General features: G+C 40.2%; 2 protein-coding genes across 2 annotated transcripts; one reads left to right on the top strand and one right to left on the bottom strand.

Moving 5' to 3' along the window:
- Window positions 1–4,650: 4,650 nt before the first annotated feature.
- Window positions 4,651–5,679, bottom strand: LOC147902147 (microbial Terpene synthase-like protein 13). Its single transcript, XM_087374436.1, has one exon. It carries the CDS (start codon window positions 5,677–5,679, stop codon window positions 4,651–4,653), a length of 1,029 nt encoding a protein of 342 aa, XP_087230562.1.
- Window positions 5,680–20,345: 14,666 nt separating this feature from the next.
- Window positions 20,346–20,753, top strand: LOC147902146 (uncharacterized). The gene has a single exon (XM_087374435.1). The coding sequence runs from the start codon at window positions 20,346–20,348 to the stop codon at window positions 20,751–20,753; it is 408 nt and encodes a 135-aa protein (XP_087230561.1).
- The last annotated feature ends 1,667 nt before the right edge of the window (window positions 20,754–22,420 follow it).

The raw sequence follows: 22,420 nt of genomic DNA, 5'->3' as shown, positions 1-22,420 counted from the left end.
GAGAACTACAAGTGCGATGAAGAGAAAGCAGCAAGCAATGCAAACAATTGCTCAACAGTTGTAATTCAGATTGCCAATATCTTGCCTTGACGACAGTGCATAACTAGGCAAAGACCTCGCAGAAGACTAATGTCATAATGCTGCAAACCCTTCTGCCATGTGTCCTCATGCGATAGCTCGACCGCCTCCACCTCAACCCAAGAAATCTATGCCTCATTAGAGATCGGGAATGGGCATTGAACACTGCCATCAAGATGGTATGGACAAGGCCGAAACCCATTAATTGGATGTGGAAGTAGGTGCCCTTGCAAATCCGCAAGATAAAACGATGTCGGTCCACAATCATAAAAAACCCAGAATGGACCTGACCATCGCAATTTCAACTTGAACCCCAGCATTTTTCTAAGGCTAGTATTGAATAGAAGAACCAGTTGCCTGCAAATCATCCAATTGGTCTAGAACATCCAACCAAAATACCATAGAGTCCTGCGGAAGAAGCCTGTCCTCCACCGCAATCCTTAGACTCAAAACAATATGCTCGATCGATGTGATTGCTTCTAGCCCAAACGCCAACTTAAAAGGAATCAACACCGTGGCCACCTTGAATGATGTGCAGTTTACCCATAATGCTGTCAGTAACTTCTCATCCCAATTCGTGCAGTGGTGCTCATTCACCACTAGCGACATGATCTGCTTGAAGGTATGATTTGTAGACTCTGCCAATCCATTCACTTGCGGATAAGAGGGGGAAGAATTCTTGTGAATCACCATATAAAAAGCATTCATCCGCTTGATGACTTTGTTGACAAAGTGAGTACCCTTATCTCGCTAACAATCTCAATTGGACACCCGAACCAAGTGAACACATCGCGGTATAGACACTTTGCGATCGATTTTATGCTGTTGTCTCGGAAGGCCCAAGCTTCCACCCATTTGGTACAATAATCCGTGGCTACTAGAGTGTAGCAATTCATTGTGTGGGCTACTGCGGGCTTGAATGGACCCATGAAATCCAGGCCCCATTTCTGAAATGGTTCCAGAGGCAAGATGGGATTAAGTGGCATGCGGTCTTGATCAGTGGGCTGTCCCAACCATTGGCAAAGGTCACAAGTTTTTGCAAACCATCGAGCATCCTTATGTATAGTCAGCCACCATAACCCTGACTGTGGCTTCAGTTTTCTATGGCTCACTTTTACTGCTTGGCTTGCTTCCCACAGCTCGCTTTTTGGTAATCCTCGGGTTTAGGGTCCACACTTACATAATTCTTAGTAATTTGGGTTAAGGTTTTATGGTCTTCTTCCTTTCCCCCTCTGATTTTGGTGCATATAAGTTTGGCAGGAAAAAGTGCCCTATTGGTGGTCACTTTAGAGGTGGTAATCAGTTTTGTGGTGGTGCCTAACCTTGTAGAGATGCCAAGTTTCCTTTTGCTAATGAGTTTTGCTGAGGCATCTCGTTCAATTGTTGATAGAGTTACTGCCTCAAGTCAAGTTTGCTTCTAGGAGTTTCAATAGGTTTTGGTAGTTCTCTCCGACAGTGGAGAGACAGAATTTGCAATCAGTAGCAACATCTATACCTCTAGCAACAAAAAGTATAGAATAGTGAGAGATGTGGATCTTGGTGTGGAGAACGCCTGCAATTTTCATGAAGAGAGCCTTCAAACAATCATTGCAAAATTACAGCACCAAAGCACCTCATATGGGTTGGCACATTTTCTGCTAACAATTTCGGGAATTGTATCAATGAATGTTGATCAACTGGCTGACCCTTTGGCAAGTTTGTAGGACAAAATGCAGAGGGAATGGGACACAAAAATCCTACACTGGCAACGTGCCTTAGTCCTCGAGATATGTTAGAGCCCGACTTGATAGAACCAAGATCAAGATGTGAATGGTGGAGCAGGAAGGCTCTCTTGTACGAGTGATGATGCCATTGTAGGTGGGATGGTTTCCAACGAGCACCTGTAAAGGATCCACTCGATAAAGTCCTCCAACACTCCACAAGCCAACAAGCCTTGCTCTTTGTTGTTGTACTTAATCTAGTGTCTCTTTGTCAACAATCCTCTGGCCATGGAATTGATGAGTCATAGTGTACTCTGGTGCAACTTCAATGTGCAAGGTGCTTTTTTGTAGCTTTTGGGTGCAAGATTTCAGTAGAATAAGAGTAATGGAAGAAAGTTTGGGATCACAACAAAAAAAAATGGTAACAATAAATTGGATTCAATTGTTGAAAAATGATTACGTTGAGAAAGAGGACGATTCAGAGGTTGGGAGGTGATTATGGTGAGGAGGAGTAGGATTTAGTTGTTGGAAAGTGATTTGGGTGCATAGGTTTGGTTTGCGGGAAGGTTTGGAAGGGTTCTAGGACATTTTTGGGACTTGTGAAAAGATCCAAACTTTTTGGGGGGAGGCCGGTAGCCGAGAGTGACTTTTTGGGGATGGGGACCACCACAAAATTGTAAAGAGAGTCAACTTTGAGGAATTGTAAGGCCCCTCCAAGTGGGAGAAGGAGGTGGACTTTTTGGGACCCCAAAGGGCCTAGGGACATGTACCTTTATGTCTCCATAGGCCTTGTTAGTTATTAATCCATTCTAGTAATCCACTCCTTACAAGGCCCTTTTTGAGCCCAAAATTCCCCTAATGTAATATTGGAGGAAGGGTGTGGCAACTAGGTGGTGTTGGGATGTGCTATGGAGTTAAAAATAGTTATGTCCATACCAAATTATTCCTTGTTCAGGTGAGTGTTGTAGCAATGCACTTGGTTTCAAAATAGCTAAAGGCTTCCTTAAGCATCCATAATATAGTCTCCAAAACTATTATATCCTATGAGGATGCTCAAGGGGTTGTAATCCATTCCAACCGCGATGACATCATATACCGAAGTGCGAGGGAGGTGTGTGTGTGTGTGTGTGTGTGCGTGTGTGCGTGCGTGCGTGCGTGTGTGTGTGTGTGTAGGTATATGTAAAAGCAATAAAGGCAGTTCAATTCAACATGCTAGAAATTTGAGACAGTTTAAGTATATGTAAAAGCATTAGAACCATTAAACTATAAAAGAATACCAAAAATTCAAGAATGTTTCATTCACTCATATGTTGTTCTCTCTTTTTGTGTATTAAACTGCATATTTTTTCCTTGGATCCCAAAATGAGAAGCTTGAGTGTCTAATCTTAGCGCATCTTCTGTACTCTATGTAATTATTTTCCCCCAACTCTAAAATAATTAAAATTTTAGCTGTTTATTTGTAATGGAACTATAAATTTGTGCACGTTTTTGAAATATTCCAAATTTCCCTTACTTCCAAAGAATCCTTACGGACATACATTTGCAATTACCTACATAATACGACATATTGTGGGTAGCTACTCATACATGCTTGTTGCTTTTGCATTGTACAAAGCATGCCTTTTCTTTTTTGATCTTTCATGCTCAACATTTCAATATGTACATTGTAATAAAACTATTGTTATTAGGAGTGCACTTAAGGCAATTGAAACATTGAGTTTTGCTAAGGTTAGTTTCTTTTGTATTATAATGCATGCCTTTTCTTTTCTCTATCGACTTCCAATATCTCGCTATGTTACAGCCTCTTTGAGTCTCTTTGGAAAAGAAGAGTGTCCCCAGTATGGCTAAGAATTTGTGGATGATTTAAATAGCTAGTTTAAATCAATTCAAATGTTCTTTGACACTTTAAAGATTCACAAAAAAGCTTGGTTTAGTCATGATTTAAATTGAGGAGCAGTTTTGAAATGGCAATCATGTGTGGTATTTATGTTTACCGCATGGTATTGGAATTTATGTATGCTAATAAGTAGATTCTTGTGCAGTCAAATATACCATATAAAACTATGCTATAGCAATGAATAGTCTATTACCATTTCTGACTAATTGAGCTAGCTCCACTCTCCATAAAGGATAGAAAAATAATTGTGTACATCTTTACATTACAATTTATAAGGTCATTCTCTTCATTTAAAGAGTATCATGTGTCGAGGGTTGGCTTGCTTATTCTTGATGTGTATCAACCCATACATAGATACAAGTATTATTGTTTTGACTTTTTCATAATTTATCAGCATAATCATGTGTATCATGTCTCCTTAAAGATGAGAAGCTTTAATTCTTTTTCTAAAGATGATTAGAAACTTTGTTTTTTGTCTTTTATAATTTATAGATGATAGTATGATGAGTTTTAGGTGACAGGAGTGCCTATAGGCATAGTTGCAATGCAACCACAAAATCGCAATTATTATGTGATAAAATCATAGATAACTATATCGTATAGATGAACTTCAAGATGTAAATATAACATTCACATTTGCATTGCATATATTAACATAAAACCTAAAATATACATGTGATAAGGTTACAAGGCCCGATGCAATGCCTGAGAAGCATAAAAATAGGTATTAAATTTGCTAAGTAGATTGAAAAAATACTTCATCATAATTAGTATCCAGCTTTTACATATGTAAAAGGCATAGGATATTTGGCCACATAAATTAGGTGAGAACGTTACATAAACTTAGGTGGCTTGGCTAAAGGTACATCAGCTGGATGGATAGAGGTTGTCCACAGCATTATGACACACGACCAATATGGAGCTACTACAGACCATTGTATGGAGGTATCACACACGACCAAGACCTTTCTGTATTCATTTAAGTTCTTCCGGATAGAGTACGACCTGAAGAGGCTCACCGATAGCATTCGGGTTTGCATCCACACCATGGTATCGAGCTGTTACGTACGACCAATACAGATTTCCAGCCATCCAGCTGCCCAAGCTTTCGAGGTAGCTTCCCACTCCAGGTTTTTCCATCAGCTTGGACCTTTTGACTTCACCAAGATACCTAACAAAATCATTGTCTCTCTGTCGGATCATTCTGCATACCGTCTCAACACTGACTTGGAAGTCGTGGGACTCATTGAAGCACATGACGGAAGCAATATTATCGTGATCCCCTCTCAAATATTCTGATTTAAGCGAGAAGAGATCGTTCGCCCACGAGACATGATCTGCTACGGCGTCATGGAGCGCAGAAAGGAGGGGACTCGTCAGAGTCTCTTCATCAAGGTCTATTCCTAGTGCGTACTCCGCAAGGATGAAGACGATAAACATCGCAGAGAACTTCCGACGCCTGAGAATGTATGTCTGAACGTCCGAGATGCTTCGTGCTTCACGACAGGAAATTTGGCATTTCCAAGCATCAATTGAATCTCTGAAAGCATGAAGAAATCGGGATCGCTGCGTCGCAGGCATATTCAGGCAAATCTCACTCCACCAATCCTGTGCCACGGCGACCATCCTATGCGCCCCTGAAGGGGAAGGCTTTGCCTCAAGCATATCCATAAGGGATTGGAAGAGGAGTGTGGCTGTAGAAAGGTTTCTTCCTAGGCCAAGCATGTCGTCAGTCATGTCGTCGAACTTGAATAACCAAGAATAGAATTTGGCAAGAGAGACGATGCGTCTTGCCTCACCACCGGCGTTAACCAAGCAGGTCAGCAAAGGAAACTGAGACTGAAGAAGGAGTTTCTCCTCAACTTCAGAGGATGGGTTGAAGGTAGCCAAGAGCCACATCTCAGTTTCGTCTTTAATCGTATGAAAATCAGGGTGTAAATGAATGAGTGCAGAACATTGAAGTGGAGGAATAGTAAGGCTGTGAACAATATGCAGGTAGTCCATGATGTATGTGTCAACTTGAGAATAAGAGCAAGCTAGACACCAAGGCATATATATATTCTAGCTGTGGAGTTTGTGGTAAACCCAAACTAGAATGTGTGGTGAGCCAAATTAATATCCCAATGTCGGCAACATCCTCTCGGTAGATAGAATGTCAATAACGCCCTCTAGGTAGATACACTATCAATAAATGAATGGTACTTGCTTCATGCGTCAATTCGCAAGCGAGAGCAAGCTATCCACCACCACATATCTATTCTTGTGGAGGTGTTTGTGGTCAGCCAAACTAGTACTTCCGTGATGGTGTGGTGAGACAAATTAATATTCCAGTGTCAACAACATCCTCTCGGTAGATAATTCTATCAATAACATCCTTCAAGTAGATACAATCATGCCAACGACCTCCTCTAAATAGATACAATGCCAATAAATAAATGGTACTCGATGATGTGTCAATTTGAGAGTGAGAGCCAGCTACACATTGCCACATATTTATTCTAGTGGAGGAGTTTGTGTTGAGCTAAACTAGTACTCCCATGTATGTGTGTTGAATTCCAATGTTACAACACCCTCCAGGTAGATACTTTCAGTAAATGAATGGCAGTTGATCATCTGTCAATTTGAGACTGAGAACGAGCTATACACCACCACATGTCTTTTCTAGTGGACGAGTTTGTGGTGAGATAGACTAGACTCTCGTCTACGTGTGATAAGCCAAATTGATATTCCAATGTCAAGAACATCCTCTCGTGGGTACATGCAATGTCGATAATATTGTCCTGGTAGATATAATGTCGAGTACATCTTGTGGGTAGATATAATGTCAATAAATGAGTAGTAATCCATGATGATTGATCTATACAACACCACATATATATTCTCATGGAGGAGTTTTAGGTGAGCCAGACTCGTATGTGATTGTTCTTCCATGTGTTTATGGTGAGCCAAATAAGTACATGATTGGTGGACTCCCACGTACTGCTTATAGTACGTACTACTAAGGAGTTTATAGTGATTGTTCTTCCATGTGTTTATGGTGAGCCAAATAAGTACATGATTGTACTGCTTGTATAGTGAGTCAAGCTAGTACACGATTGGCCTCTCATGTGTTTGTGGTGAGCCAAATTAATATTCCAATGGTAGAAACATCATGTCAATATATGCAATGTCAACAACATCCTCTTGGTATATACATTCCAATGTCATCCTCTCTAAATATATAAATGATGTAAAATAGTTGCACATGAACATGTTTTTGGTGAAGTATGACTGTTCTACCATCACCAAAGTATACAATTTATTGCATCACAAGGCCAGATATATCCTCCTGATTATAGAATAAGTCTCACATTGATTTGAAAGTAAAAAACAAGGATTTATGAGGGATTTAAAACGGCCATTTTAAATTAGCTAATTAAAACATTTTAAACATTTTTTAGGGCTCCTTGGAGCGATTTAAAGCAATCAAATCACATTTTTTTACCGGCACTGGTTGATGTGCAGTGGGTTACTACACAGTGAAACGACACACCGTGCAGTAAGAAAGTGACAATACCACATAGTATTTCTTCATACCATGTGGTACTACATCTACCACACAATAGCGTGCGCTACAGTATCTTATGTATATCGTGCGCCCACATCAAACTATATGGATTTTCAAGAATCTAGCTCTGCTTGGAGCCTTTAAAAAAACAAAGGAGGACAAGCAAAAAGGATAAACAAAGCTTTCAAAAAAAATTGTAAGTTTTAGTATCCTTTTAAAAAGAGTCGGGTGTCGGTGTGGGGTCACTTAGGTTAGCCTAATATCTACCCACACTAGGATGCCAAAATTCTAGACTAAGTCCACTCAAATGATTTGGTCTCCTTTTCTTAAATAAATGTTATCAATTGGACTAATCATGCATTTTCTTGAAGGGTCTACTCGAGATGATGTCATATGAGTTTGGCTTATGGAATATGATTACTATAAAGGGTACTTGATAGGAAAAGCCAAAAGTTTGATCTTGAGATATTTTAAGATTCCAATTGGCCGTGCTGTTGCACCATCGGCCAACTTCACCCACAAGGGTGGTATCCTCCATGGGACATTCTCCCCACTTTTCCTAGCATTGCTTGGTGATAATACTAACTCCATTTCCTCCATCCAAGATAGTAAAAAACGTCAGGTACATGTGTCACCTAATTAAGTGTAAGTTTGAGATGTTCTAGTTGCTAGAGTCCTTAGGGAAGCCTCTATGTGGGAGCCTTTTGACCGAGCATCCCATGGACTCTCATAGCATCATCTGTTATCATAGTTTGTGGGCGATAGGAGGTAGTGGAGGATAGATTTGGTCTTGCTCCATACATATACCTAGGATTAGGAGTATATTGAAGGTTTGGGTTGCCAGTATATGTTGGATTTGTTGGACTAGAGCCACTAGGAATTTGTGAAGTTCCATTTAGTTGTATCGACATGGAGGTGTGAATAAGTCAGTCCTAGGCATTAACATGCCTACTCCCACAGATGCACTGGCGATAATGGAGGCATAATACCGGTACCCTTGGCAAACGTTGTAGGTTGTGGGGCACTTTGGCTTTGTTGGGTTGGTGATCCATGAAGTGATTCAATTGGGGTCCCAGTTTTCCCCTCTTGACCGATGTTAGGGTAGGCATGAGAAGCACCTACTTTTCCTTCATCCCTATATGTTTTCCTTTCCTCATTAGGTGGATTTGAAGTTGGAGTTTGTGCTTTGTAAATAGTCATGAATGTGGTAGTTTGTGGTGAAGATCATGCACCAGGCTCTACCCCATTATTCACCCAAGAGAAGGTTCTTGGATGAATTGGCATCTGCTCTTGTGGAACTTGCTAAGACTCCGTGCATGCCAAACTGCAAGTACTTCTCTTCTTGAGTCAGCATAAGTTGTGTGCCCAGTTGCGGGTCATACTGCAAAGTAGGTCTCATTGTGTTTAGGAAGCTAGGAAAATACCCACCTAAACTCTAGTCTTGTTGGGGTCCAAGAGTCATTGTGGCTGCTTGTTCCCTTTGCATAGCCTTGAATGTAGAAGGGTGGAAAATTATTGATATCCATTTGTGCTCCTTATTTACCCACATATGGGTTCTCATTTTGGGTGAACCTAGCCTCAAGTATTCCCATCATGCTAGTAATTTTTTCCACTAGTTGTTTAACAATCAAAGATGTGGAAGATTGTGGTGCTGAAGTCTGGTTCCATAGTGGTTGTACTCTTATCAGTATTTCCCATGTTGCTATCCATCCTCATAGAATCCTTGAAACTAGAGTAGTCCCTTGGTTTGGTCCTTGAAACTAGAGTAGTCCCCTAACAATCAAAGATGTGGAAGATTGTGGTGCTGAAGTCTGGTTCCATAGTGGTTGTACTCTTATCAGTATTTCCCATGTTGCTATCCATCCTCATAGAATCCTTGAAACTAGAGTAGTCCCCTTGGTTTGATGGGGTGGTAGCCCCTTATGATTTCTTTTTTGGAGCTAGGGGTGCCAATTTACAAGCCAAATTTTCCTATGTTTTAAGGCTAACTACTAGGTCAACGTTGATCACTAACTCAACATCAATTGTGTAAGCCCCTGCATAAGTCAACATTTACCACTAACTCAGCATTAACTTGCTAACTCAGTATTGACTATCTAAGTCAGCATCGTAGCATAAATCAACATTGGCAACTCACATGGCATTGACTGCTGGCTGTCAACATTAATTATCCAATTGGTAGTAGGTAAAAATGTCAAAGGTAGGTGAAGCCTATGGCTCCATTCCCAAAGTCATTGGAGGTATACAGCCCTGCTTCTAGAATAGGCAATATACAGGAAATGTATGCTCAGATTGCTAGACCAAATTAGCGGTGCTGACATATAAGGCAACATCCTCCAATCTAGGTCAATGGCCCTACTACAATGACGGAGCGTGATAGTCATATGCTGGAGTATATTTATGTTACTAGCAAGAGGAAGGTTCGTGGGAGGAGAGAAGGCTGATCTAGTGTGCAAGAACATGACAATCTATATAAAGAGACTACTGTGCATGATGCTAATTGGGCTATCAGGACAGTAGAGCTGTATAGTGTGGTCACATGCTTTGGATTTATTGTTGAAAAGGATAATGTATTGGGTCGAATTGTGACTGAGGGTATCCTTCCACCTTGCTTCAAGGGTAGAAGACAACATCCTAATGGTATAAAAGAGTAGTTTGTGTGGTTTTGCAATACCTCTAGAGCCCATACATGGAGGGGACATGGAGTGTTAATCAGTCTATCTTGGGTATGCTTGGTCATTCACCTGGGGTGTGGAAGGTTGCATTTGGGACCTCCATTAAAGCACATGAAAAGGAGCAGTTACAACAAGTATGTTTTGTTCTTGAGGAGGTTAACCGATTGCATGTGCATGGAGCACATGTGCTAAGGAGTGCTGCAGTAATGAGTCATGTTTGCACACGTAGAAGGGATGATAGAATAGTAAAGTGGTGATCCAAGTTGAGCAAAGATTTTCAAGAGATGATTCAAAAGGTTCAATGTTTGAATGCAAGTTGTGCAAGAGAAAATAAGTAATCCAAATGAATGCATCTATTTCATATGTGTATAGGGAGTTCTAACACAAAAGGCCTTACATACATAGTGACAATATCAAAATGTCCATTATGCACTTGCAATGAATTCTTGCAACAAGATGCAAAGAGACGGGGATATACATTCTGTGCAAACAGATCTACTTCATCTTCATGGGTGTTTTTGGATTGAGTGACAAAGTGCATGAGTTCATGCCCAGGCTACTCTTACTAAGGTTGAATTGTTCAAGGCCTTGGCTTCTTGTCAAACCAAACAAGTATTGGCAATGAGCTTGGTTCAATTTTGAGACTATAAAGGATAGATTTTGGCATTTAGTATGTATTTGGAATAGGTATAAGGGTCATGTATTATCAAAATTTTGGACAGAATTTTTGAAAAGAAATACTATAGTTTTGATATATTAGCTATTTAATCTTTGAAAGCTATTGCTAGTCCAAAAAAATCTAGAGAGGAATCTTTTAATTTGCATGTACATGTGCATTCCCTTTGATCTATTGTTTATTCAAGTATGATTATTTTTGTTTGAGAGAAAATATTGCTCTACATGTAATAGGCAGGGCAAGAAAATATTACGGTCAATGCTTTGTCCTCTAGAGCTACAAATTCATAGACAATTTTTGAAGAAGATAAAGTCTTGTAGGCATACAATTGATATCATGAAGGAAGACAGACAACAAATTACAGCTGATTTTCATCCTGCCACCACTATCAGCCAATAATGTATATAAAGTCCTTCCTGACAAAATCCTCAATTGGATTCATCATTTTTGCCCATCAAGACAAGACCGAGCAAGAGAAGCTTGCTCTCTGTAACCACATTTATTATTTTCATGCAAGAGAAAGGGTTTGAATTCAATGATTCTTACTTTTGCAACATTGATCGATGAATTGATTAATGAACTCTAGTGTTAAATTCAAAGTTTAGGCTTGCTCAAGCTTTAGGCTCAATCAAACATAGTAGCTCAAATTACGGTAATCCTCACCTCATGGTATTATCCAATCTCTGTGTTGGCATACATCACATTTGGCACACCGAGCATGAGCATCTTTGAACAAGGTTTCCCACCACAATTTGGCTATCTTTAGATGGTATATCAATATCTAGTGTCGTTGCAAAATTGGTATATTACCACTGGACTTGGCTAACTCACTCCTGCCACTTCACACCTAGACCCTTACATAAGTTGCACATGTTATCTCCCAGACTTAGCTTCTACTACATGACTATTGATTAAGTTCTTGAGCTCCGGCAAAAGATATCCATACTACATGGGTAGCTCAAGCATAGTAGGCTTTGCTACTAGTAGCTGGTGTACTCAGGCAAGAATTAACCTACGCTCCATCTTGAAAGTGTGATGCTACCTTTGAGCATGCTCCTTGACAAAACGGTTGAATTCTCTTATCGCGCGGTCGTATACCGAGACTATAGGCTATGTAGGTTCCAAAACCCCTTGGTGCATAGAATGTCATGGAGCAAAAATTGTGATTCTTTGGTCTGCCAGTTTACCTGGTAGCAGATGGGCATCTCCTCCTGACCTGGAATGCAACACAAAGATTCTGTGTGGTGGGGATTGTAATGGTGAGAGGAGAGCAAGAGCCTCAGCAAACAAAATGGGTTTGGCCTCCACTATTTGCTTTCTCTATACCCCTATATCTGCCGTCTTTGCCAAAAACTAGACCTGCACTACTGCATCCTCAAAACTGCAGTTGGTGTGTGTAGCCTACTTGTTGGTACACTCTGCTTGGCTTGCTACGGGCAACATAACAAGGGCTTGTCTACTGACTCTCTGTGACAGCTCGGTCTTCATTATCATCTTTCATGAGAAGGGGGTCCAATGGAAGGGTTCTACATGCACAAGACTCTAAAGAGGGGTGGGAGGTGGAGGCAATTTAAGTGGAGATGAGCTGCCTCCCTTTTGAGAAGGCTTTGCATAACCAGCTTGGACTTCCTACTCCCTGGGCATTAATCCGCTGTCTTGTGCTCTTGCCTCCTTGCCCTCCTACATTTCCTCATCCTCAAAGATACCCTTCTAGTTGTTCCCCTTTGGATTATGCTACTGTTGTCCCTCAGAGGTTCCCTAAGCATTGTTACCCTTTGGGTTATCCTTGTAGCATCATAAATGCACACAGACACTACGGAAAGCAATAGACAAATGATACGCGCAACATCCACGAGACAGAATACAAATTTGCGAGAGATAGAACACTAAAGAACATTGTATTCTAGAGCAATAGCTCGCACAACATCTGTGTACCCAATGAAGGACCAGAGAATGTCAAAGCTCTCACTGCTTACAACACCCAAGTCAAAATTCTGACAAGGGTGAGGATCCATATGTTTTCTAAGTTATGTGTGTGTGAGGTCAATAATGGTTCTTTGCAATGGATAGTCCATCCTTAAATGATTGTTAGTCTTTTGAGATTTTTCCTTGGACTCATTGGGCTTTATATACATAGTCATTGTCTATCTCCCAGTTGTTGTAAACCAAGAATCCTAAGAGTGAGTCACAGGTTGGGGCCATGTGTGTTGCCACATGATGGTGGGCAAGCCATGGAGCATCCCATGTACTACTACTAAGGGATGAGGTCATCAATTTGTGGGGGGGAATGAAGGGGCAAATTGATTTGTGCATATGTGCCTATGGGCTTGGAGTCCTATGCAAGAAGTGTGTGAGTGTAGGTGTGCTAGAAGGTTGTAGTGACTCATTAGTTAGGTGTGTCAGGTTGGTGTGATGAGTGAGTGATCATAGGAGGGGATTGATTAAGATAATCAGGGATATGATTGTGGATCTGGGATCTACCTACATGGAGGCAGTTGCCTATATATGTAACCACTCATGGAATAAAGCTTTACATTGTGTGGAGATTGTGTGCCTCATTGCTTCCTCATGAATTCACAACTTCCCCTTGAACTATGATTTGCCCCTTTGTACATTTCAGGCTGCATCTTGCTTGTTGCCATCCATAGACTTTCGTCTAATCTCCTCAGCCAACAAACTACCCACAACATCATCAAACTTCAATACTCCACCAACTGCTGAGTTATTGATAGCTGTACGGAAGGTATTCCACGAGGATGGCAATGAACATAAGAAGAATATTGCCTTAGTCTCCGCATCAAAATTCATCTTCTGAGCCTGAAGTAGGGTGAAAATAATATTAAATTCATTCAAGTGCAAAGCAATGGAGACGGTCCCTTCCTTTATCTGTACCTCAAACAACCTCTTCATGAGGTAAACTTTATTAGAGGTAGTTTCTTTCTCATAAGTGGCACATAATTTCTTCCACAAATCTTCCATAGTCTGCTCATTTACTACTATGAAATAGACTGAATCTACAAGATAAAGTTTAATAGTAGACTTTGCTAATGCATCCGACTCATTCCAATCATCCTCATACATATATGCAAGCTTAGCTTCGATCCCTGCTAAGGGTTTAATCTGCTTCTTTTGAATAAGCACATCCCTTATCTGTTCTTTCCACAAAGAAAAGTTTGTCCCATCAAAAATTTTAATGTTGAAAACTCCCTTTCAGACATGAAAGAGGATGCCATCATGCAAATAAAGCAAAATCCCAAATGCTAGTGCTTGCAAGAAAGAATCACACCAAATACTCGATGCACCCAAATATGTATACCGCAATGGAGGGTAATGTCACCAAAAGCTCAAAGCTCAAAGCATTAAAATGCAACTGACTCATGTGCACATACTATGAATCCACATGAGCAATCTGGCCCAAAAGAAAATGCCAACTGCAATGGCAATCCAAATGCCAGTCAAAGTGCTGAAATTACAGCAGTCTATAGCAACTTTTCCCTATTTTGAATAGCCTATATATTTTAAATGATAACTCGGATGCCAAAACTATAAACAACAAAATTATAGCCAACTGATAGCTATAAAAGCTTCTAGTTTACTACAAATTCAAATTCCTTATGGATTCTCTAATATTAACTGCTGAAAACGACCTCCTGCTCACTTTTTCCAATTGTTGCTGTCATAAACTGTCAAAATTATAAATCATGGGCATATAAGGCATCATAACTTTTCCTGCAAATCTCGGATTGAAGTGCTTTTAAAAGAAATATTGTAGCTTTTCCAATGATCTCAAAATTTCTAGTTCAGACCTTGATTGAATTATTCACACTTGGAAAGATATTTAGGTCAAAAACAGGCTTCATAGGTTGTAGACTGCAACTTTTTGCTGTTTTACAGGTTTGATAACTTTTGAAAGATAATCCAAATCAGAAAACTCGCGAAAGCAAAGTTGTAGCCCTTAAAATAGTCTACACTGTCTCTATTTAACTCAGATTCTGAATCCTCAAGGTTTGAGATATTCTCTCTTGAAAGTGACTGTTCGTATAGTTTGCAGCAGAAAAAATAGCAGCATAAAATTATTCCTCACAATTCAGTTTGCGATCTCCCTCTGTCTCAACCAATCCTGGCCATAATGCATCAGTAAAACCAATGCACAGAAAAATGAGCAACCAATCCTCTCCTACACCCGAGCAAGTATGAACAGTGCACAAGCACAAATCTTGCAAAATGTCTTGCAAATCAGAGAATGCTCAGCTCTGAATGTGTAAACGCATCACTTGCGACCTCCTAGGAATGAAACCACGAAGTGACAACATTCGGCACTCGTAGTAGCAAAGTTTCCTAAGAAAACAGGTTGTTTTTGCTTCTCGTGGCTGAAACCAGTGTAGCACAGGCCGAAAGCATTGTATAGCAGGTCGTTTTTGCTCCCAAAGATGAATATATGTCTTTCCCCTCTTAAAACAAGCAACAAACTGTTCGAAAAGATAGAGCAACCTATTGTATACACCCTGAACAGTAAACACGACTTAAAATATGTCAAATTATAGCTCCAACGGGAAATAGGAGACCCCATACCACTACGGGTGAAGATAACCCTTCTTGGGCTGGAAACCAGCAAGAAACAAGCTCTAAAAAGCAAGCAACGGCGGGCTGGAAATCACTGTTGCAACAAGCAAAATGTGATTCCTTCCTTTGTTTTGAAGCCACAAGTAAGTAGAAGCTCTCCCACAAGCTTTCACAGTAGTAGAAAAGTAGAGGGTGGCAAGAGGGCAAGGCTCTGATACCTATTGTGAGCGCACAACAGAAACCTATGGGAAGGGAGAGTAAGAAGAGAGCCACACAAGTTTTGGCGGGTGCAGAACACCCTAATCTTCTATGTCATCCATATATATATTTGTTTGAGTATTGTACATAACTGGGGTTAAGGTATAATGGCCTTTAACCCCCCACACTTCCCTTCCCCTTAAGTTGTTCCATCATTAAAACAACAATCTTGGGATAATTTTGGATGAATCTCGTTTAAACAACAATCTTGGCATAATCTTGGATGAATCTCCTCTAAAATCTAGACAAAACTAAGAAGTTTTGTAATTTTTGTAGGTTGTAGGATCTGTCTATTTCAATGTGGCCCTTAGCTTCTTAGGAGTGAAGACATGATTTTTTCCCAAGAGGCGAGTGGTGGTGCTGGACAAGAACATGTATGACTTTATCAAAGGTTTGTTTGGATCACTTCACAGTAAAAAGAAATTGTGTTTCTTAGAAAATAGGATACATTTTCTCCTTCTGATTCAAAGTTAGATTCTCTTTTTTTTCGCACAATATTAGCATCGCAAGTGGGGTGGGGGTGCTGATGGTACTCTATCATTTTTTCAATGAGTGATAGAAAAGTAGAAGAGAAGCCTTCCTATGCTGCAACAGTAGCATCATCTCTACCCAATACTAGGAAAAATGAAGTCATCCTCCTTCTCCAATAGCTTTCTCAAGAAGGAGAATAGTAAGCGAAAATACAAGTTTCAAAAGCTAGAAGAGATAGTGAAAACTGCTAAGCTCAAACTCAACAATCCAATCCCAAATGTCGTTCTAGATGAGGAGCTAGTTACTCAAATGGAAGAGTTGCACTTAAGGGAGAGATTCAAGAGAAGTTCAAAGGAGAGGTAGAGAGCTCTTTAGGTACATAGGTTTAGAAGGAAGTAAAGGAGCAAGTTGAAAGGCAGCTCAACTCAAGAAAGTAAGGATTGGAGGACTAGCAGACAACTAGAATGTAGTAGAAGATGTGGGAGTGAGACCTTTGAAAAACTCAACAAAGCTCTACCAAGAATTGAGTGGGGAGATGTAGAATTCGACATGGTATCATAAGGAGCTCAATAAATTCTCACTTTTTTAATAAGAGAGGAAAGAATACAAATTCTTAGATAGTCTAATAAGCTAAAAGTACTTCCAGTGTGGATTGCAAAGGAACTCACAAAAACTCAGTTGAATGTAAAGCCTCAGAGGTTGCAAAGGCGAGGGTGGCTAGAAAGGAAGGAAAATGGGTTGTCTATTGAGATGGCAAGGTATTCATCAAAGATATCAAGCATAATCAATAGACCCTCAGTCCATAACTGATGTATAATCATCATTTTCTTTCCCTTTTTTTGTTTTGGTTTCTCAAATGTACTGGTGGAACTAGTCATAATTGGAACTTTATGTGATTATTTGTCTCTTGAGATATAATATTAAAAAAACCATCTTTTTTGCTTAAAAAAAGAAAATTATATACTATTCATTAACTTCTCTATGTTACACGATGTAATTTCTCTTGTGCAATTTTGTACTTCTATGTTGGTACTTGGATTTTGCACTCGAGCCACGCTGCCCATCTTTGAGTGACATGCAACGAGTATGAGTGATTGATGACATGTGGACTCATTACATGCTTGAGGCTCACTAGACTAGAGGACACTCTTCTTCTATTGTAGCACTTTAGGGTGCTAGGGGTGCATTGGAGTGCTCCTCTAGATTCATTTCTATGATTTTGAGTTTGTTATGCATGCCGAGAGGTCTAATCCTTGAGATGGGATATGGAATAGGCCCACTCATGAGGTCATGCCAGGCTAGTGGTCACTATTGTTACTCTTTTGATATGGATACTCATAGTAGACATGCATGTGTTGCCTCTAGTGCAGCTTTATGTGGCTATTGGCCTCGTAGCCTTGACAAAGATGAATATTCAATGAATCCCACTTCTAGTCCCTTTGATGACTATTCAATGAATCCCACTTCTAATCTCTTTGATAACTAGTGAGAGAATTCACTTCCACTTGGTTGTATTACCCACATTGATAGCAACAGACATACTTTATTTTTATTTGATTGCATACGAATATCATTTTTTCCCCAAAACCTAGATCTTTTGTTTTTTTTCTAACTACGGAATAAGAATTTTGGTTATCTTACTGGAAATATTTTCTTTGTCATTTTGTACTTCTCTTTTGAATTTGAACTTATCCATGTTTGATTTTTTTAAATTGTAGTGTGTTGGGGTCTTCGTATGCTGAAGGAATGGCTAGGGCCTTGTTGAGAGATAGGCAATATAATGAACAGATCAAAGGACACTTGTGCATTCATAGTGTTTTTATGGATGACAAGTGCAAAGACAGTGATTGAGGGGGTTCATGGAAGTTTATATCTTTTGAAATAATTGGTGCAAGAAATTTTGAAATGAATAGTATTTATCTTCTAATATTAAGTTGATCTTATTCATCTTGAGGATCTCCCTTTACATTGATTATTCTAAGTAAATTGACTAGGAAATGTAATCATGTTATGTGATTTGCAGGCAATGTGCTGGATGTATGTAATGCTCCTACTACTGTGTTAGAAGCTAATTTTAAATTTGCAGAGTAATTACCACTTTATTGCATCTACTTTGAAAATCCCTAAACCTATAATCTAAGTGTGTACATAGCATATTTTGAGTGAATGGGATGTACAAATGTTCACGCAATATGATTGCAATGACAATTCTTATGTCAACATAGCTTTATGTACTTCAACAAAAGTTCACTTGCAATTGCATTTCTTTCCTCACATAAACATGTTCAACTTCTATGATTTCATCTCATATGTTAATACTATAATTCTCACAATATAGATTTGAAATTGTCAAAGAACTTGGAATTGTAAAAGGCTTTTGAATTTCTTCAATAGCACACAATGGCATAGTTCCTTGGAAACTTTACTCAAACTCTGGGCTCGCTCAAACACGATCACCTCAATGATTTAACTTGCTCTCACAAGATCGTATGCCTCTGCAACCAATTCAACCTTAGGAAGCATTTTAGAGATGGGGATTAATTTTATGGGTCCATTTAAGATAGCACATTAGACACAAAATAAGTACGTGTTGGCAACTACAAATTATTCCACCATGTGGGTAGAAGCCAAGGCTCTACATGATAACTTGGCTTGCAATACTACCAAGCTTCTGTTTGAACATATCATCTGTTATTATGGTTGCCCAATTAAATTTGTTAGTTACCAAGGGACCCACTTTATGAATGAATTGATTGAATCCTTGACCAAGGAATTCATGGTGATGCACCGGGTTGCAACTACATATTACCCTAGGTGCAATGGCCAAGCTAAATCATCTAATGTTCAAGACTATCAAGATACTTGTTGTTGGAAGATCCTAGAGCTTTGACACCATGTAAGAAATTGTTATTGCATAACCATGCGGGCTACCAACAGTGACCTAGAGGGGTGTGCAAGGGTAGGTTAGCTGCAAGGGTTGACGGTTAATCAGATCTCCAAGCAGTTGTGGTCTTCAATGGTTGCTTCTTTAACCATCACACGGTTCTATATGCATGCTATTACTAGCATTCCGAGGTCATTGTGTACATAGATGTTGTGCGAGCTATTGCTTTGGAATACAGTGTTCTTCACCATTTTGTCATTCTCTTGTATATCTATATTCCGTTCTTAAGGATGTTACACGTATCATTTGTCTATTGTTTCCCATAGCATCTGCGCGTATTTATGACGCTACACATTGGCAATCACGATGCGCATTCTTACCATCACGCAAGGAATTCGCGATCGGGCAATTGAGTGCTCATCTCATCCACTCCTTGCCATCATTGCGGAGGCACTTCACATGGAGGTTTGCACACAGTTGCACTCCCTCTAGAGGAGATTCGGGAGGAGACTGCTGTGGTGAGGAGGCACATCCATGGATTTCAAGATGAACTCTATCGGATGTGATCCAACCCCCAGCACCCTGGTTATGGTCGAGTGAGTGCTGAAATTCCTATGAAGAACCTCATCCGATGGTCATGGCAGTGAATTCTATGGTTGTTATCTTCCCAATAGGCATGCATGTGCACACGCTCGAAAGGACCTCTTGATCCCTTAACATCGACGACGCAACTGTAGTGGCACAACATCTTGAGCATGGAGATGGCAGTCCGCAAGACGAGTTCCTTGATGCGGAGCTAGCGGCGATTTTTTGGGTGGATCCAATCATGGTAGAGGCCGAAGTCATCCCAGAAAGACCATGGTCATGGTATGATGAGATGCTCTCATTCCTATCTACTGGCATCATGCCCAAGTACATGAATCAAGATTAGCAAAAATGCTTGGCATTGCAGAGCCGATCCTTTGAAGTAGTCCTGGGACAGTTGTACTGACGTCACCTGACTGAGGCGATGTTGCGGTCTATTCCACATCATGAGCAGGAAGTAGTGTTAATGGAAGCCCATTGTGGGTTTTGGGTGGCCGTTTTGTGAGCGAAGTCACCGCAAAGAAATTAGTTCTACAGGTAGGGTTATGGTGGCTGACCATACAGAAGGATACTCGATGGTTTGCAAATAGTTGCAACCTTTGCCAACGGTTGGGACAGCCCATTGATCGAGACCACATGCCACTTAATCCCATCTTGCCTCTAGAACCATTTCAGAAATGGGGCCTGGATTTCATGGGTCCATTCAAGCCCATAGCAGCCCACACAATGAATTGCTACACTCTGGTAGCCACGGATTATTGTACCAAATGGGTGAAAGCTTGGGTCTTGTGGGACAACACCGCAAAATTGGTCGCAAAGTGTCTATACCGTGATGTGTTCACCTGGTTCGGGTGTCCAATTGAGATTGTCAGTGATAGGGGGACCCACTTTGTCAACAAAGTCATCAAGCAGATGAATGCTCTTTATATGGTGATTCACAAGAAGTCTTTCCCTTATTATCTGCAAGCGAATGGATTGCTAGAGTCTACAAACCATACCTTCAATCAGATCATGTCGGTAGTGGTGAATGAGAATCGCACGGTGTCGGATTGGGATGAGAAGTTAGTGGTAGCATTACGGGCCTATCGCACATCATTCAAGGTGGCCACGGGGTTGATTCCTTTTAAGTTGGCATTTGGGATGGAAGCAATCACGTCGATCAAGCATGTTGTTTCAAGTCTGAGGATTGCGGTGGAGGACAGGCTTCTTCCACATGACTCTATGGTATTCCAGTTGGATGTTCTAGACCAATTGGATGATTTAAAGCTGGAGAACTATTATCTCACCTTAGAGGTTCAAGCACGGTGCAAGCGGAGGTTGGATTTGGCTTCCAAGAAGAAGAAATCTTTTGAGTGCGGGCAACTGGTTCTTCTGTTCAACACTCACCTTGGAAAAATGCCGGGGTTCAAGTTGAAATAGTGATGGTCAAGTCCATTCAGGGTTTTTCATGATTGAGGACTGACATCATTTCAAGGCCACGTACTTCCACATCCAGTTTTGGCTTTGTCCATACCATCATGACGATAGTCTTGAATGCCCATTCCCCATCTCCAATGAGGCACAAATTTCTTGGGTTGAGCTAGAGGCAGTTGAGCTATCACATGAGGACATGTGGCAGAAGGGTTCACGGCATGATGACAGCAGCCTTCTACGAGGTCTTAGCCTAGCCGCCATGCAATGCACTGTCATAAGGGCAAGATATTGGCAATCTGAATTACAACCCTTGAGCAATTGTTTTCATGTACCAGTTGCTTGCTACTTTCTCTTCATCGCACTTGCAGTTCTCTTGAGTGCATTTGCCTTTCAGCTCTCATTGGCATCCATTCTTCTCTCTTTTCTTCTCCTTCGTCTTGCCATGGGAATGGCTCATGCTCAATTTCTTCCTCTTCTTCTGTTGGTGTATATTGATTCCTAGTCAATTGATGCTTACCTTCAACTGCTACGGATTCGAAGTTTCAGCAGTATTGATTGGCAAAGGTCATCCATCAGCATCGGCGCTTTGCCAGTAATTGCTGATAGGATCTGCTATGGAGTTCCTAGATGAGCATCGGAAGTTGACAATGATATCGATTCATCAGCGTATCTTTTTGCCTATGGATAGAGGGATGATTGCGCAACCGATGTGTACACTGGTGGTGATGGAGGTAGAGTTTGGAGCTCCTACTAGGGGTGAATACAAGTTGAGTTGGTGTTTGGATGCTCAAAACGTACATAGAATTTGTGCACGTTTTTGAAATATTCCAAATTTCCCTTACTTCCAAAGAATCCTTACGGACAAACATTTGCAATTACCTAAATAATACGGCATATTGTGGGTAGCTACTCATACATGCTTCTTGCTTTTACATTGTACAAAGCATGCCTTTTCTTTTCTCTTTCATGCTCAATATTTTAATATGTACATTGTAGTAAAACTATTGTTATTAGGAGTGCACTTAAGCCAATTGAAACATTTAGAGTTTTGCTAAGGTTAGTTTCTTTTGTATTATAATGCATGCCTTTTCTTTTCTCTATCGACTTCTAGTATTTCGCCTATGTTACAGCCTCTTTGAGTCTCTTTGGCAAAGAAGAGTGTCCCTAGTAGTGCCAAGAATTTGTGGATGATTTAAATAGCTAGTTTGAATCAATTCAAATTTTCTTTGACACTTTAAAAATTCACCAAAAAGCTTGGTTTAGTCATGATTTAAATTAAGGAGCAGTTTTGAAATGGCAATCATGTGTGGTATTTATGTTTACCGCATGGTATTGGTATTTATGTACGCTAATAAGTAGATTCTTGTGCAGTGAAATATACCATATAAAACTATGCTATATCAATGAATAGTCCATTACCATTTATGACTAATTGAGCTAGCTCCACCCTCCATAAAGGATAGAAAAATAATTGTGTACATCTTTACATCATAATTTGTAAGGTCATTCTCATGTGTTGGGGGCTGGCTTGCTTATTCGTGCCGTGTATCAACACATACATAGATACAAGTATTATTGTTTTGACTTTTTCGTAATTTATCACCATGATCATGTGTATCATGTTTTCTTAAAGATGAGAAGCTTTAATTCTTTTTCTAAAGAGATTAGAAACT

Source organism: Dipteris shenzhenensis, chromosome 5 (assembly GCF_047967505.1).
Source record: "Dipteris shenzhenensis isolate YYH24624 ecotype China chromosome 5, Dip_SZ_1.0, whole genome shotgun sequence".
NCBI classification, from domain to species: Eukaryota; Viridiplantae; Streptophyta; class Polypodiopsida; order Gleicheniales; family Dipteridaceae; genus Dipteris; species Dipteris shenzhenensis.
The sequence above is the reverse complement of the archived record's forward strand: the minus strand, read 5'-3'. Positions and strand labels throughout refer to the sequence as shown.

Coding starts and splice junctions, on each gene's coding strand:
- LOC147902146 (XM_087374435.1), top strand. CDS start 20,346: ATGTCGGTAGTGGTGAATGAGAATCGCACGGTGTCGGATTGGGATGAG.
- LOC147902147 (XM_087374436.1), bottom strand. CDS start 5,679: ATGGACTACCTGCATATTGTTCACAGCCTTACTATTCCTCCACTTCAA.